General features: G+C 47.4%; 1 protein-coding gene across 1 annotated transcript in view; it reads right to left on the bottom strand.

Annotated features, from left to right (window-relative positions):
- Window positions 1-6381: 6381 nt before the first annotated feature.
- mylk3 (myosin light chain kinase 3) overlaps window positions 6382-16442 on the bottom strand; it is a gene marked incomplete at both ends in the record, with an annotated part of 113716 nt that continues 103655 nt past the window's right edge. The window contains 1 exon segment of the mRNA XM_084330540.1: window positions 6382-6456. Within this exon segment, the coding sequence (XP_084186666.1) occupies window positions 6382-6456 (75 nt within the window).

The raw sequence follows: 16442 nt of genomic DNA, 5'->3' as shown, positions 1-16442 counted from the left end.
ATATATCAACGTGGGCCCTGTGTGTGTGTGTGCTGATCAGGAAATGGATAATCGATTTTTCAGCCCGCTTCTATAGCGTGCATCAGTACACATATACTATCGATAATTAGCGTTTATTTGAAAACTATTCATAAATAGGTCGAAAAATGACAGTTTTTTGTGTATTCCAGTATATTCCAGTAAAGGGCGATTATCACAGAATCTTCAAAAAAATTCTGGAACTTTCATAAAACGAGCGTTTTTCAAAATGGTATCAAACGGAAATGAACCGATTAAAAAAAACAATCTGTTTCGACCAGTGTTAATTTTGTCAACTAAAATGATGACGAAAGATGTTCGTCAACGAAGGTTTTTTTCATGACGACAACGAGACGTGACGTCACATTATTGAAGATAATGTGAAGCTAACAAGACTAAATAGTTTATTAAATATCGTTGACCACAACTGAGGACACAAAAATGTAATTTACAAAAACCAGGATGAAATTTCTCTTCATGTATGTAGATATTGTTGACAAACAAGACGAGACAAAATAATTATAACTTTTCTTAATGCCATCGTCCCGACACCAGTGTGACGGGGAGCTCTGTTATTGGCATTAGCTGAAGAGCTATTTGAAAAGCTAGTTTTAGCTTAACGTTACCTTGGCTAAAGTTGGGACTATTCATAATTCAGCTGCAGACCTGCAAGCAAAGTACAGCAAGTTGGCAAAGGAGTATTCCAAGGTAAATCACTTTTTCACCAGTAACGTTACATTGTTTGTATTTCCATCTAGCTTGCGTTAACTAGTGGCTAACCTAGCTCACGCTAATGTGGCTAACTGATCGACCTCTCGCACACAATTAATGACATGTTGCGGACAGCCATACCGGTGACGATAGCTTTTAGTGCCAAATGATAAGAGTCTGAGGCGGAGTCTCAAAAGAGAATGTTGAATATTTATTGTGCATTAAAAATCACAACAGAGCCTCTGCTACTAGCTAACCTAAACGGAGCCTTCTGGAAGCAAGTGCAACAACGTATAATGTCCGTGTGGAACCAATGTGCCAACAACCTTTCAGTGGGTGAAGCATAGTTGTCATTTAATGATACTAATACTAATCTATACAATCACCTGTTGTTGAATAAATACCATTACTTTCTAGTTATTACTAAAAAAACATAAAACAGTAGCTGTAAAAAAGAAAAGAAAAAAAAAGTTTTATAATTTATATAATATAAGTTTGTTTAGTACATTAACTAAAAATAGACAAAAATGTCATCCGTTTGTCGACTAAATCTAGACTAAAACAAAAAGACAAAATTTAGACAAAAACTGACTACTAAAATGCTCAGACATTTAGTTGACTAAAACTGACTAAACTAAAAATAAATGAAGATGACTAAATATGATAAAAACGAAAAAGGAGCACTTGACACATGACTAAGACTAAAATGAAAATAGCTGCCAAAATTAACACTGGTTTCGACAATGTTGACTGCAAACAAGTCATTGATAAGCGACGGCCATATTATACACATAATTTAAGATATAGTTTATGCGTTCGCAAATATGAGAGCTCTATATCATTGAAGTGGGTGGTGGCACGCAACAGGGTTCCGGGGCACCGCATGGTTGGCACGGAAAGTGTTAAGAAAGTAATTAAGAGTGCTAATAACATGGACTGAGTATACAACTTTTGAATAACTTTCAGTCAGACTATAAGTGAAGGACACATTGCAATACTTAACCGGGGCAGATGTTGCGATGTCCACTACAGCCACCGGGGGGCAGTAATTCCCATTGGCCGTCAGCCATGGAAGGAGTGCTTCCTTTGACTGCACTGAAAGGCGCTCTGCTGTCCTGCGTTGCGCCCTGTCCAATTGTTGTGTCTAAAGTCCAATGCACATGGTGGGCGATTTTTTAAGCCAGGCGACCGACAGAATTGTATTGCTTCCATGGTTATGAATGAGAGAACCGACACAGCAGGAGATTTCCGAGCGACGATCGCACAGCAACTTCTGTCGCCTGGCTAAATATCGCCTCAATCCAATTTCTTTTTTGGCGACACAGCAAGGACAATGAGGAAATAACATGACTATTGGTGTATCATTTGTAATATACATTTATTTATCAATACATTCATTGATCAATAACCTATGTATTATTACCATGTTACTTATGTTAATTATTCATTAACACAATGGCCGCCAATCGAATAGCGCCAACAACGACTTTACTCGTTTTTGGGATCGTTATATCGTTTATTCGCTATATCTATTCATAATTCATAACCGCAGCCTCTGGTATAGTCTTCAGACCCTGTCTGAGCTGGCAGACGGTCAACACCGCCCTCTACTGCCAGGCGGAGCTATTGCATCTCATTGAAAATGGGCTTGTGTCTTTTAGGAGGCGATCTGAGCCGGGCGGGCCGGGTTTAAATATTCAGGCGAGCCACTTCTATACAACGATGGCATCAATAACTCCGCCCGCCCGTCATTGTGAAACGGTCGGTAGTGTGGTGCGGACCTCCACGAGCATTATTTGGAATTGTGATAAGATATTTGGATTATCTCTTTTGCATTACATCAGATACAAGGTAAGAACATCATATATAAATTTGATCGTTGATCTGAAATTTATTTCTACCGCGATCAAAGTGATCTGTGTGTAGGTGTATGTGCTTATTACCGTTGGTTAGGGGGGGGGGGGGGGGGGGGGCTATGACGGTCATTTCATGTATGGACGAGGAGACATAATAGTGATAATCTAGCGTTGATTTCAGGATGATTAGATAATCAGCCGAAAAATTACAACGTGATGACTGGATTACAGTCAAATGCATTTTTCTCGCCTTTTCCTGGAATTACTGAAAAACACCCAAACCATGCTCTATTCAAAATGGTATAAAACGGAAATGTACGAATGAAAAAACAATCTGTCTCAGCAATGTTGACTAGAAGCAGCTCACTGAGACCCGACGGCGTTATTAGACCCATAGATATAATATAAGATATATTTTAAGCACTCGCAAATGCCACAGTCTAAAACTATCCATTGAATAAAGACCTGGCAATGAATGGGGTATTATCGCCCCCTGCTGTGGCGGTCAATGTGTTAACAGGAACAATTTAAATAAATAACGTTAGTTGGAGATGGGATTTCTCCCCCCCTGATGTCCCAGTAACATTACATGCTCGCCGGTTTGGCTTTAGTATTCTCTGATTGATCAGAAATGCGGACTCCCAACGTAGTCTGGTGAAAACGCACCTTCTGGATCAATATTGCCACCTCTTTCACAAACCGTTTGCACGAATATACTCGTTATTGGCAGTCAATGAGTTAATAATGCTGCCGTCATAGCAGTGGTCATTGTAGGCTATCGTAGATCTCTGAGGCCATCTTCAGGCCAATCGGTGGTAGTGAACATATAGCTTACTATTACCTGAACTGTGGTGTCGGGTGCTAAGAAAGCGATTGTCGTTGAACGACAGCTGATCGCATTGCCAGGCGACGTCGCTCGCCCGCTGTGTGCTTTGGATTTAAGAATCTCCATGGTTCAATAGTTCAGTCATTTCACCAAACCGGCTTTCATACCTCCTGGATTATGTGACATCACATCACGTCTTCCAACTCTTTCGCTAAATAGCTCCAACCAAATTAATTTGTAAAAGAAAACCGCCTCGGCCGTTTTGGGACGTGTGAAACTGGGCAGAATAGATCTGCTTTCTCTTTTGGGCGGAGTGGCCCTTTTAAGTTTAAACATATTCAAGTTATTCATCAATACATTTGATCTCTTCATCTCAGAATACCGTAACTCCTTTGCCTTCATACTCACTGCGAGTCATGAATGTCAATGACTACATTTACAGATTATTCACACTTCAAACACTTATACTGGGCTAGTGGCCTAACTGGCAACAATTCGATTCAACAAAAATATTTACAAAAAACAAAAGGGTGGGGGGGGGGGGGGGGGGGGGGTATTAACACAATCCAACACAATATTCCGACCTCTTCTTGGGAAGATGCACTTATCCAAATGTAAATTCCATGTGAATGTAGTCAGTGACCTGCTGAGGGGCTGTGTCCACACAAAGCATTTTTTTGAGCTGCTGGCGCCTCTCTGCCATTAATTTCTATGGTAAAGACGCGCTAGGAGCGCTCGTCTTTCCAGCGCCGCACCTCGCGTTTTAACCAACTTTTTTCGACCAACCAATCAAAAAAATCAAGGAAGTGGCGGCACTAAAAAGATCAACAAACATGGCAGAGGAGAGACTGATTCTTGCGGTGTCTGACAACCCCCAGTAATATACGACCTATTTGTACTAATAACGGAGATGACGCGATGATCGTAACCTAGCAACAATAAACGCTCCCTGCGCTTTGGAAGCGCTCTGGGCATTCATATTTTTTATATCCAAAGCGCTCCGCCTTGAAAAAAAATACGCTTTCTGTGGACACACCCCCCCGATATCCTCTAAAAACTGGGTGCACTGTACTGTAGAAAAGGTTACTTCAACACAAACTGTTTATTTTTGTGTGTGTATCAATTCTAGGTATGTAATACACACATTTCTGAGGCATATGACTTGCTGATGGAAACTGTCTGATCCGTCTCTCGGAACGCAGTGCGCGCTTACTTGCGTTGCGTGTAATGAGAGTCTCTTTCTCTCTCTCTCAGAACACAGTGCCTGCTTACTTGCGTCACGCGTAATGAGAGTCTCTTTCTCTCTCTCTCTCTCAGAACACAGTGCCTGCTTACTTGCGTCACGCGTAATGAGAGTCTCTCTCTCTGTCTCAAGTAGCCAAACTTTACACTATAAAAACGAACTGGATATTAGGATAGAGTGTGTGTGTGTGATTTCTGGCTGGTGAAAATGCCGAGTGGCTAGTGACTTTGGAAAACCACTAGCCACAGTGGCTGGTGAGCCAACAAAAAGTTAACGTCGAGCCCTGCTTCCAAAACGTCCACGCGTCGTCCTTCTGCTTCGTCGCCAATACAAACGTAAACAAGCCGCTTATAGCTTCACAAGCCGTCAGACGGCCCTCGTATCAAACATTTAAAAAAAAAAGAAGAAAAATATTTCAACCCAGTAAATCCATACAGAACCAAAGCCAGCGTGTGTGTGGGGGGGGGGGCTTGGTTTACTCTTGCCCATTTTAAGAATGCACATATTATTAGGATGGTAAATATCTTGTGAAAATACACTAGTGAGTGATAAGACGGTTAACTGGGGCTGCTCCTTATACAGTGAACGGGTCACATGTTCAGTCCAGTGTTGCCGACCGGTCCGGACAGAGTTAAAGCCTCGTTTGAGGATGTTTGGCTCCACAACAAAGTCTGTGTTTCATTCACTGTCTATGGGGCGGCGTCCAGGTTCCCGCTCTGATGCATGTTGTTGACAAATATTGACTGAACAAATAACATTAATTGGTGGCATGCCCCTTTAAAGCTGACATCACAGCAGACCACTACTGTCCACCAGCTGTAGACTCTTAAAGCACTGGGTCCTTATGTTCAGATTAAACACTTCCTGTAGCTCTCAGGGCAATGTGTATTTATATCCAGATGAAACACTTCCTCTAGAGTCCAGACTCGAAGCAATGGGTCTTTATGTTCAGATTAAACACTTCCTCTAGTCTCAAAGCAATGTGTCCTTATGTTCAGATTAAACACTTCCTCTATCAAAGGAATGTGTCCTTATGTTCAGATTAAACACTTCCTCTATCAAAGGAATGTGTCCTTATGTTCAGATTAAACACTTCCTCTATCAAAGGAATGGGTCCTTATGTTCAGATTAAACACTTCCTCTATCAAAGGAATGGGTCCTTATGTTCAGATTAAACACTTCCTCTAGACTAGAGACTATCAAAGGAATGGGTCCTTATGTTCAGATTAAACACTTCCTCTATCAAAGGAATGGGTCTTTATGTTCAGATTAAACACTTCCTCTATCAAAGGAATGGGTCCTTATGTTCAGATTAAACACTTTAGAGTCTAGAGAATAAATACTTGAATGTCTGAAACCTCAATATTTTTTTTTGTGCAGTGAATAACACAACTGTGTGAAGCGGGCGTGTGCAGAAAAGGCATCCCTTTATCTGCGAAGTATGCAAGGGACGGGTGTCTTGAGTGTCATAGCAGATTGATTTTTCTCGACACTACGCCACGTCAGGTGGATTCTGCCGGAGCCTCTGCAGTCTGTCGGCGGCTACGACAAGGAGGAAGTGTCTCTGAAAGGGAAGGGAACATTTTAATCCATTTTTAGATTAAAAGTCACCGATGGGCCTTTTCTCAAACCCCCCGCTCGCGTTTTTTTCTCGATCCTCCGATCACAACCAGAGTCCAACGCATTGAAATGCTGATTGAAAGTGATTGACTTTTGCAGATGAACAACTACGCCGTGTCGACCGGTCGGTTCTGCCGGAACCTCTGCAGTCTGTTGGCGGCTGCGACAACATGGAAGTGTTTCTGAAAGGGAAGGAACATTTTAATCCATTTAGACTCAAGTCACCAAGGGACCCAAATCAAACCTGCCCTCTTTTCTTGATCCTCCAAACACAACTGTTGCAAATAGGGTTGCACGATACTACACGGATACTAGAACGGTATTGCAATACCCAGCCGTTTAAAAACGGTCCAATACTCCCATTTTATTAGTATCGATATTTTTTAGAATAATAGCCTGATGCCGTATTTTCTATAAGTTGAGTGGATGTGTGACCGGAGACGAGGAAAGGCAGCCCCCGTGTTGGGGGGGGGGGGGGGGGGGGGGGGGGGATGGAGCGCATAGCCGGATAGCAAGAGAGATAGAACGGAGCCTTATTCATTTAGTTTCTTTTCTTAGACATTTTTGACCTTGTAAAGACTTTGCTTTTCCTCGTTTTTAGGGAGGAACGGCATTCCACCACAAACGTGCTTCGTGGCTTGGACTGGGTTTGAGGCGGAGCTTCGTGGCTTGGACTAGGTTTGCCTGTGCGTGGGCAGGGCGTCGTGGCTTGTACCTTGTTTTGTTTCCTGTAAAACACGGAAGTAGTCAGTTTGTGCTGTTTATTTTTAACCCTAACCCTAACCTAAACCCTAACCCTAACCCTAACCTTAACCCTAACTGTAACTGAGGGGTACAATTCCCTGACTGTATTGATAAGTATGGTATCATTAAACCACTACCGCTTTATGTACTTTAATTACTGGCCATACAGTACACGATATCTAAGTATGATGAACACTTTCCCACATATGAAATCAGGTCCACACAAAGGTAATAGTCAAATATTTAATATATAGCAAAAGGTACATATAATAATTACTTATTACATTTATGATTTGAATTGAATGCTCTTGTAAGGCAAATGAGTACTCGTATGCAAATCAACACTGAATGTCCAATCTCTGGTTACACAGGAAGCAAGTATACAACCTGGCTCTTAGGGGATTATAGCAATGGTCACTTAATGATTATAGCTGGATAATATACTGAAGGGGTCCCGCCGGTTGTAAGCCAGTAGGGGGGGTAGGAGAGCCGTCGGCTGTATCCCGTCTGGTCAACGATTTCCAGGGAGAATTCAGGTACAGAAAACAGTGCCCGTGGAACCTTGATCCACAGATGAATACACTTGGGCTATCTTGTAGACGATAGCTGTAGCTGTCGCTGTCGGTCCACAACGAAGAAGAAGCGAGGCGACCTCAGTCTGGTCTGAGCGCCGTCTCACCTTGGCTCCTCTCGGGGTAAATCCAACACTCACCGGTGTTGGCGATTATCCGCTCCACAAATCAAAGCACCAAAGCAAATAGATATTCCATGCCGTATAGGGCCCAGCAGTCGTCGGGGTAGGTAATCCAATGTGCAGGTCCACTCGTCCTCGCCCAGAACTCCTCGGATGAAAGCACCACGCGTGGTCTGCCCAGCCTGGTTAAGACTCTAGATAACGCGAGGAAACGATGGGGGTGCTGCTCACTTTAGAACTCTAACCGAACGATGCACCATACATAATAGACTATTATTACTTAATAGAAATACGGTGCCAAACTCTGGCAATTCAGCTATTAATTCGCACGAGGTCTCACTGCTATTCTAAGGCCAAACAGGCCGTACTACACCGCACGCGGTATCGTGGGGTGAGGCTTCACGTCTTGTTACTTAGTTGGGTAGAAGGGTAAAGGACTAAGAGGAATTCTACATTTCTTGCGCCATATTTATATGCACAGTGGACAAGTAGTGCCGCTCTGCTTTCGGTAGCCGTATTCCTGCGCGGAGCTGAGGCTAGTAAAGACATGTCTCGTCGGTACCTTTGAACTTGAACGCCAGGGGCTTGTCCCTGGCGCCTGGTCCTTTTGTCCAATAAGAGAATGAACTATTATGGGCTGTAGTAGAATAAAGGGATATTCAGTGTATATGTACAAGGAATATACAAGGGATATCAAACAATATACAAATACTATTAAATATATATCCATAAATAAATATATATATTCGGTTTAATCTGATCCTTCACAACAGCCGCCCCCTAATTAGTCCCACCTAATTAGCTGAGCAGAGACAGATTAACCGCACTGTCCACTACTCAATGTCCGCTGTAAGGGTCAGTCAACTCACAAAGTCATAGGGTCATGGTCGTCATCAATAGTATCAGGGAGCCTTGGCAGTTCTATTAGCCTCGCCACGGGTCGGGTGTAAGTCCGTCCTTGGACGAGCACTTCAGCTGCTCGGACCTTTCCATCGGCACCGGTGATCACTTTGCTTACGCGGCCAGCCGGCCACATAGCTCTGGGTAGTGACTGGTCGATGATCATGACGACTGTTCCTTCTGTCAAATTGTCTCTCTCTTTTACCCACTTCTGGCGGGTCTGTAGAGACGGTAGGTAGTGGAGTAGGAAGCTGTTCCAAAACTTATCAGCCAGTACTTGACTGTACCTCCACATTCTTCGGCCGTTCGCTTCTTCAGGCCTGTACATTGTCTGTGGTAGCGCAGGGTCCAGCCGCCCCATCAAGAGGGTGTTGGGGGTGACTGGGTCGACATCTGCTACATCACTTGAGACGTAACCGAGGGGCTTTGAGTTCAATACTCCCTCGATCTCCGTGAGGACTGTCATTAGGACGTCTTCCGCCACAGTCTGGGCCCCAAGCACGGCGTACAGGGCTGTCTTTATGGAACGTACTTCTCGTTCCCAGGTTCCACCGAAGTGAGGTGCCTTCGGGGGATTAAACTGGAAGTCAATCTGGGATGGAGCGAGGTGGGTCTTAAGTTCTGGGCCCATAGCTTGGAAGCTCTCTCTCAGCTCTCTTTCTCCGCCTTTGAAGTTTGTCCCGTGATCAGACAACAATGTAGACGGTTTTCCTTTCCGTGATGTGAATCTTCGGAAGGCCATAAGGAATGAGTCTGTGCTCATGGTTGGAAGGAGTTCGATATGTATCGCTCTGGTGGTCATGCATTTGAATACAATACCCCACCGCTTCTCGGTTCCTCTTCCTCTCTTTATATACAGCGGGCCAAAACAGTCCATACCGGTGGAGTGGAAGGGCTTGTCGCCGAGTCGGAGGCGACAGGGAGGTAGGTCAGCCATCCGGGGTATACTGGGCTGCGCGCGCCACTTACGGCAGTCTAGACAGGTTCGCTGGAAGCGCCGCACTGCTTCTCTCCCTTGCAGTATCCAATAACGACGTCTGATCTCCGCGAAGACTCTCTCTGCCCCTGCGTGGTGCACATCCTCGTCGTATTTCTTTATGATCAGCTCTGTGACCTTGTGTCGGCTGTTCAAGACTATCGGGTACTTAACGTCATCCGGTAGGTCTGGGGCTCTCCGCAGACGACCACCCACTCTGATGAGATTATGGGCGTCGCTCTCGGGGGCCAGGTGAAGCAGTCTGCTGTCTGATGGGACGGGCTGTGCTCCCTGTAGACAAGCTAGCTCATCGGGGAACGAGTCTCTCTGGGCTCGTTGTAGTAGAAGGAGTTCTGCTTCTTCGTAGTCAGCTGCTGAAATGTCAGTTGTGGGCTGAACCTCTGGGTGGTGCCACAGAAATGTCTTTAGCTGCGCACTCTCTAGGGTGAGGCAATCGTCTAGAACCGGGCCTGTGGGGACGAGTGTGTGTGTCAACCCACAGAACATAGGTTTCTTGTTCTCTGCCTCCTCTTTACTCGCCTCCCGTGGGGTGGGTGTAGGCCACTCTTCTTCGGGGAGCTTGAGGAACTCTGGCCCATCACTGTAGAGGTTGGGACGGGTGAGGTCATCCAGGGACATTCCCCGGGTGATGACGTCAGCTGGGTTGTGTTTGGTGTCCACATACCGCCAGCTGGTTACTTCTGTTAACTCTTGAATCTCGGTGACTCTGACTCCCACGAAGACCTTGTATCTGCACGAATCAGACCGGATCCATGTGAGTACGGTCGTGGAGTCTGACCACAAGATTGTTCTTTGCACCGGAATGGTGAGTTCACGTTGGATTAACGTGGCGAGCCGCGCTCCTGCCAGGGCTGCGCAGAGCTCTAGGCGCGGGATAGATTGTTGCTTGCGTGGGGCTACTCTTGAGCGAGCCAGGATGAAAGCAGTATGTATTTCTCCTCCCTCCTCTTGGGCACGCAAGTAAGCCACCGAACCGTAGGCTACTTCGGAGGCGTCGCTGAATACGTGCAGGTCGATCTTGCATGTCTCTGGCCTCACTGTGGGTGGGAAGTAGCTGCGGCGTATATTAACACCGGGGAGTGAGCGGAGTTCCGTCTCCCACTCTCTCCATGTGGATGCAAGGTGTTCGGGTATGGGATCGTCCCAGCCCTGGTCTTTGTCCCATAGCGCTCTTACAATCATCTTTGCCCGGGTGGTGTAAGGTAGAATACATCCCAACGGGTCATATTGTCTGGCGAGTGTTCTGTATACACTCCGTCTGGTGGTCGGTATTGCCGTCGACCTTCCCTGCTCCTTGATCAGGGGTTTGTGTCTATAATGGAGCGAGTCTGTTTTGAAGCGCCAGACTAGTCCTAGTGTCATTTCTTGGGCTTCTCCTGGGATGGTCGCCATCCAAGTATCGCTGCTCGCGGCCTTGTCCTCGGGGGAGAGGCGGCGCAGTACTTGCGGGTCGCTGCTGGCCCACTGCCTGAGATCAAAGCCGCCTTTGATCAGGGAGGCGCGGAGCTTGAGTAGGAGAGCCTCGGCTTCTTCTGGTGTCGAGACGCTTTGTAAACAGTTGTCCACGTAGAAACTATTTGTCACACTTTGTTGGACCTCTTCATCTGCTGCTGGGTCCTCTGCGACGTGCTTTTGCAGTGCAAACGTAGCACAGCATGGGCTGCATGTGGTTCCGAAAGGGAGGACTTCCCATTGATAGATGGTTGGGTGCTCATCTCCGATCCTCTCTCTCCATAGGAACCGCAGCAGGGGCTTGTCCTCCTCCACTAGCCTCACCTGCAGGAACATCCCTTTGATGTCGCCGCTGATAGCCACCTTGTCCTGGCGGAAGCGTAGTAGCACGCCTAGTAGGGAGGGGCCGAGTGTTGGGCCGGCCAAGAGTTCTTTATTCAGATTTTGTGATCCGATCTGGTAGCTGCAGTTAAACACAATGCGATCCTTGCCGTTGTGGTGGACCTTGTGGTGCGGCACGTACCATGATTCGGTCGTCTGATCGGCCTCTTTAATGTCAATTTTCTTTATGTGTCCCGCTGTGATTAATTTGTTAATCTCAGCGCGGTACACAGCTTCTTGAGCGGGGTCTTTGGCTAGGCGCCGCTCTGTGTTCAATAGATACCGCTCCGTCGCCTCTTTTGTAGCACGAAAGGTGGGCATTCCCTCTCGCCTCAGGAGTGGAGTTGCGTATCTCATCACTCCGCTGACGTTGACTCTCTTTGTCCCGTGCTCGAGGAGGGCTATAGCGTAGATATCTTCCTTAGAACGAATGTCTTTCTTTTCGTTCTTAAAGGGCATTGTCTCTAGTGTCCATAGCCTCTCTACATGCTGCAGGAGTGTGGTGTCTCCTTCTGTCGCTCTGGAGTGGAGGCAGCCAGTGGCTGCTGTTCGGTTAAGAGACTTGGCGAGGGGGCCTTGTAACGTCCATCCTAGGCGGGTCTCGACTGCTGCAGGACAACCTCTGGGTCCTGTATGGACCCGGTCTATCGGGACTATGAGGTCTGCATGGTCGGAGCCTATCAGCAGGGTCGGGGTGGCGCCGTCTATGAGCGGGATAGGAAGTTGACGCAGGTGCACATATTTCTCCATCAGCTTGGCGATGGGGTAGGTGTACTGCGATAGTCCTATTTCTTGGCTGGTGAAAGCATTAGTAATCCTGTACCGTCTCTCTGGCTGCCCGCTTGCTGCGATAGTGAAGGAGACATTCTCGCCCTTTATCGTCTTTAGATCTCGTCTTATTGTCCGAATAGTCATCTGGTTCTCGCTCCCCCGTAGCCCCAGCTGGGCCGCAGCGGACGCGAGGAGAAGGGTCTTCTCTGACCCGTCATCAAGGACGGCGTAAGTGTCCATGATCTTGTCTTGGTAACTCAGGGTTACACGGACCACCTTTAAGAGCACCTGGGCGCCGCTGCTGCTAGCGGGGTCAATGTACATAACACTTGCCTTTGTGCTGTTGGATGGTGCAGGCTTTCTTTTGTTACTGTCGTGTAGGACATTCAGATGGGCTCCGTCACACCGACTACACTTCTTCTTTAGGCGGCACTCGGCTGCCATGTGACTGCGCGCACATCGGTAACAGCGCCTGTTGGACTTTATCCAGTGACTTACTTCTTCAGCGGTCATCTTCTTGAACTGGTCACATTGTGACAACCAGTGTTCCTTCTCGCAGTACGGGCACACCATCTTCCACTTCTCTTTCGTCGAGGGGGTACTGTGGTTCTTGCTGCTCGGTACTGATTCTGATTGGTGCATGACAGTCACCGATCTTCGGCCATCGTTTACTCTCCTAGGTCCCTCTCTGGAGCTTGGCGTGCTCCGCACGAACGTATCCAGCCGTAGGCTGCTGACTTCTCTCGCCAGGAAGTCGGCTAAATCTAGGAGGGATGGCTCGGGACCGTTAGGATCACGGTGGTCTCTTTGCCGCCTGAAGCGCTCCTGCCGGGCGGGCGGCAGCTTCTCTAAAATCCTCTCGACGTTCGAGTTTGCGTATAGTTCGTGCATACCCTTTTCTCGTTGCGCCCCCAGCATCCCTACCAGGGATTGTACTTTTATAGACAGGTCGTCTAGTGAGCGATTGTCTGTTGCTGGGGGTAGGCGATCAATATGCCTTATCTCCTGTATTACGTAATCCCATATACGTCCATATCTCTGGTCCAGCGCTGCTAGAGCCGCGGTGTATGGGGTCGTAGAGGTGGCATAGGCCAGCGCTATGTTGTGCGCTCGGGGCACTTTCAGGTGCTTCAATAATATTGCATACTTGTGGCGTTCATCAGCGACATCCACCATCATTGTCTCTAAGCACATCCGGAGCTCCGTGTACTGTGCTCGATTCTCATGGGTGAAGTCTGGAAACGTCGGTGTGCCAATGTATGACGCCATGGATGGCTGGCACATCGGTGAGCGTTGGAAGAGAGGCCTCCTGGGCGAGTCTCTTCTTACGCCTCTCGGTGGGCTGGTACTGGCAGGGTACCATGGCCCGCTGGTCCAGGTGCTATTCCTCGGGACTGGTCGTGCGTCATGCTCACCCGTGAGTCGAGTCGGGGGTCTGTAGCGCAGAGCCGCGGGGGTATAGCCTGGGCTGTACTGGACCTCCTGGTCCTGTGGAGTAATGTGCTGCTGTCGGGCTTGACTCTCCTCTTCTCCCTCTTCTTCTTCTGCCAGGTCATCTAGATCCTGTAGTCGTTTATTTAGCCTCTCCGCCGTGTCCGCCGTTCCTTCCTTGTAGCTGGGTCTCACTTGGACCGGTCGGGGAAGGAGTTCGGAGGGGGGTGTAGACTCTCTCTGGTGGTCGAGTTCAAGGTCGCCTAATCGGTTAGGGGAGGGTGCCCTTGACGTGTGTCTTGACGAGGCTCTGGAACCCCTTGTGGAGGGAGGGGGTGTTGCCCTGGTGATCAGCTGCTCCATTAGCTGCGCTTGTAGTCTGTCGCGCTCGGCTTGTAGTCTGTCGCGCTCGCCCTGTAGTCTGTCGCGCTCGGCTTCGCGCTGGATGAGAGCGATGTCGCGCTCTGCTTCTCTTTGGGCACCGTCAGCGGCACGCTGGGTGTCGGACCGGTCTCTTGCCATATTCTCTTCCGTCTGAAGGCGTCTCATCTCCAGGCGTATGTGCTCTTCTTCGCTCCGTTGCTGTGTTTGGAGTCGATCGCGTTCACCCTGAAGTCGATCGCGTTCACCCTGGAGTCGATCGCGTTCGGTAGAGGCTGTCAGGCTGACGAGGAACGCCTGTGACAGCATCCTCTCCGCCTCGCTGGGGGAAGACGCTTGTAGAGGTGAGCCGCTCCTGGCTGTACTCGTTGGGGAGTCCTGGAGCTCTATCTCCTCGGCGCTCTCCTCATCTTGTTCCGTGCAGAGTTCCACCTCTGGAGGGTTGTCTTCCTCCCGGAGCTCTGGGGGGACTACTTCTTCGGTATTGGCGGGGGGTAAAGTCGTGTCAGTTCCCTCCTGGTCCCCACCGTGAGCTTGGTCAGTTACATTAGAACCCACTAGGGCCTCTGTGGTCGGGGTATCCTGGTTGATAGGGTTGTTGGACATAATTTTACTTTCTACTTTTACTGCGTTTACTGTTTGTAGAAGGCTAGGTAGTTTACTGACAGCGTAATCCTCTAAGTACTGAGGTGGCTGTCGTCTACGTTGCGGGCGTTCTACTTTAGGAGGACCGTTTCGTGGAGTGTTCATCATAGGCCATTTCAATATTAATACCACTATATTAATATTACACTGATTACCCTCCGGCTCGAAGGACCAATTGTAACTGAGGGGTACAATTCCCTGACTGTATTGATAAGTATGGTATCATTAAACCACTACCGCTTTATGTACTTTAATTACTGGCCATACAGTACACGATATCTAAGTATGATGAACACTTTCCCACATATGAAATCAGGTCCACACAAAGGTAATAGTCAAATATTTAATATATAGCAAAAGGTACATATAATAATTACTTATTACATTTATGATTTGAATTGAATGCTCTTGTAAGGCAAATGAGTACTCGTATGCAAATCAACACTGAATGTCCAATCTCTGGTTACACAGGAAGCAAGTATACAACCTGGCTCTTAGGGGATTATAGCAATGGTCACTTAATGATTATAGCTGGATAATATACTGAAGGGGTCCCGCCGGTTGTAAGCCAGTAGGGGGGGTAAGGAGAGCCGTCGGCTGTATCCCGTCTGGTCAACGATTTCCAGGGAGAATTCAAGTACAGAAAACAGTGCCCGTGGAACCTTGATCCACAGATGAATACACTTGGGCTCTCTTGTAGACGATAGCTGTAGCTGTCGCTGTCGGTCCACAACGAAGAAGAAGCGAGGCGACCTCAGTCTGGTCTGAGCGCCGTCTCACCTTGGCTCCTCTCGGGGTAAATCCAACACTCACCGGTGTTGGCGATTATCCGCTCCACAAATCAAAGCACCAAAGCAAATAGATATTCCATGCCGTATAGGGCTCAGCAGTCGTCGGGGTAGGTAATCCAATGTGCAGGTCCACTCGTCCTCGCCCAGAACTCCTCGGATGAAAGCACCACGCGTGGTCTGCCCAGCCTGGTTAAGACTCTAGATAACGCGAGGAAACGATGGGGGTGCTGCTCACTTTAGAACTCTAACCGAACGATGCACCATACATAATAGACTATTATTACTTAATAGAAATACGGTGCCAAACTCTGGCAATTCAGCTATTAATTCGCACGAGGTCTCACTGCTATTCTAAGGCCAAACAGGCCGTACTACACCGCACGCGGTATCGTGGGGTGAGGCTTCACGTCTTGTTACTTAGTTGGGTAGAAGGGTAAAGGACTAAGAGGAATTCTACATTTCTTGCGCCATATTTATATGCACAGTGGACAAGTAGTGCCGCTCTGCTTTCGGTAGCCGTATTCCTGCGCGGAGCTGAGGCTAGTAAAGACATGTCTCGTCGGTACCTTTGAACTTGAACGCCAGGGGCTTGTCCCTGGCGCCTGGTCCTTTTGTCCAATAAGAGAATGAACTATTATGGGCTGTAGTAGAATAAAGGGATATTCAGTGTATATGTACAAGGAATATACAAGGGATATCAAACGATATACAAATACTATTAAATATATATCCATAAATAAATATATATATTCGGTTTAATCTGATCCTTCACAACACTAACCCTAACCCTAACCTTAACCCTAACCCTAACCTTAACCTTAACCCTAACCCTAACCCTAACCTTAACCCTAACCTTAACCCTAACCATAACCCTAACCATAACCCTAACCTTAACCCTAACCATAACCCTAACCTTAACCCTAACCTGCAACACGGAACACAGAAATGCAAATGCTGTCGAGTCTTCACTGCTTGTAAAAA

Source organism: Notolepis coatsorum, assembly GCF_963971535.1.
Source record: "Notolepis coatsorum genome assembly, chromosome: 15".
Lineage (NCBI taxonomy): Eukaryota > Metazoa > Chordata > Actinopteri > Aulopiformes > Paralepididae > Notolepis > Notolepis coatsorum.
Note: the sequence above shows the minus strand (reverse complement) of the source record. Positions and strands in the feature narration are given on the sequence as shown.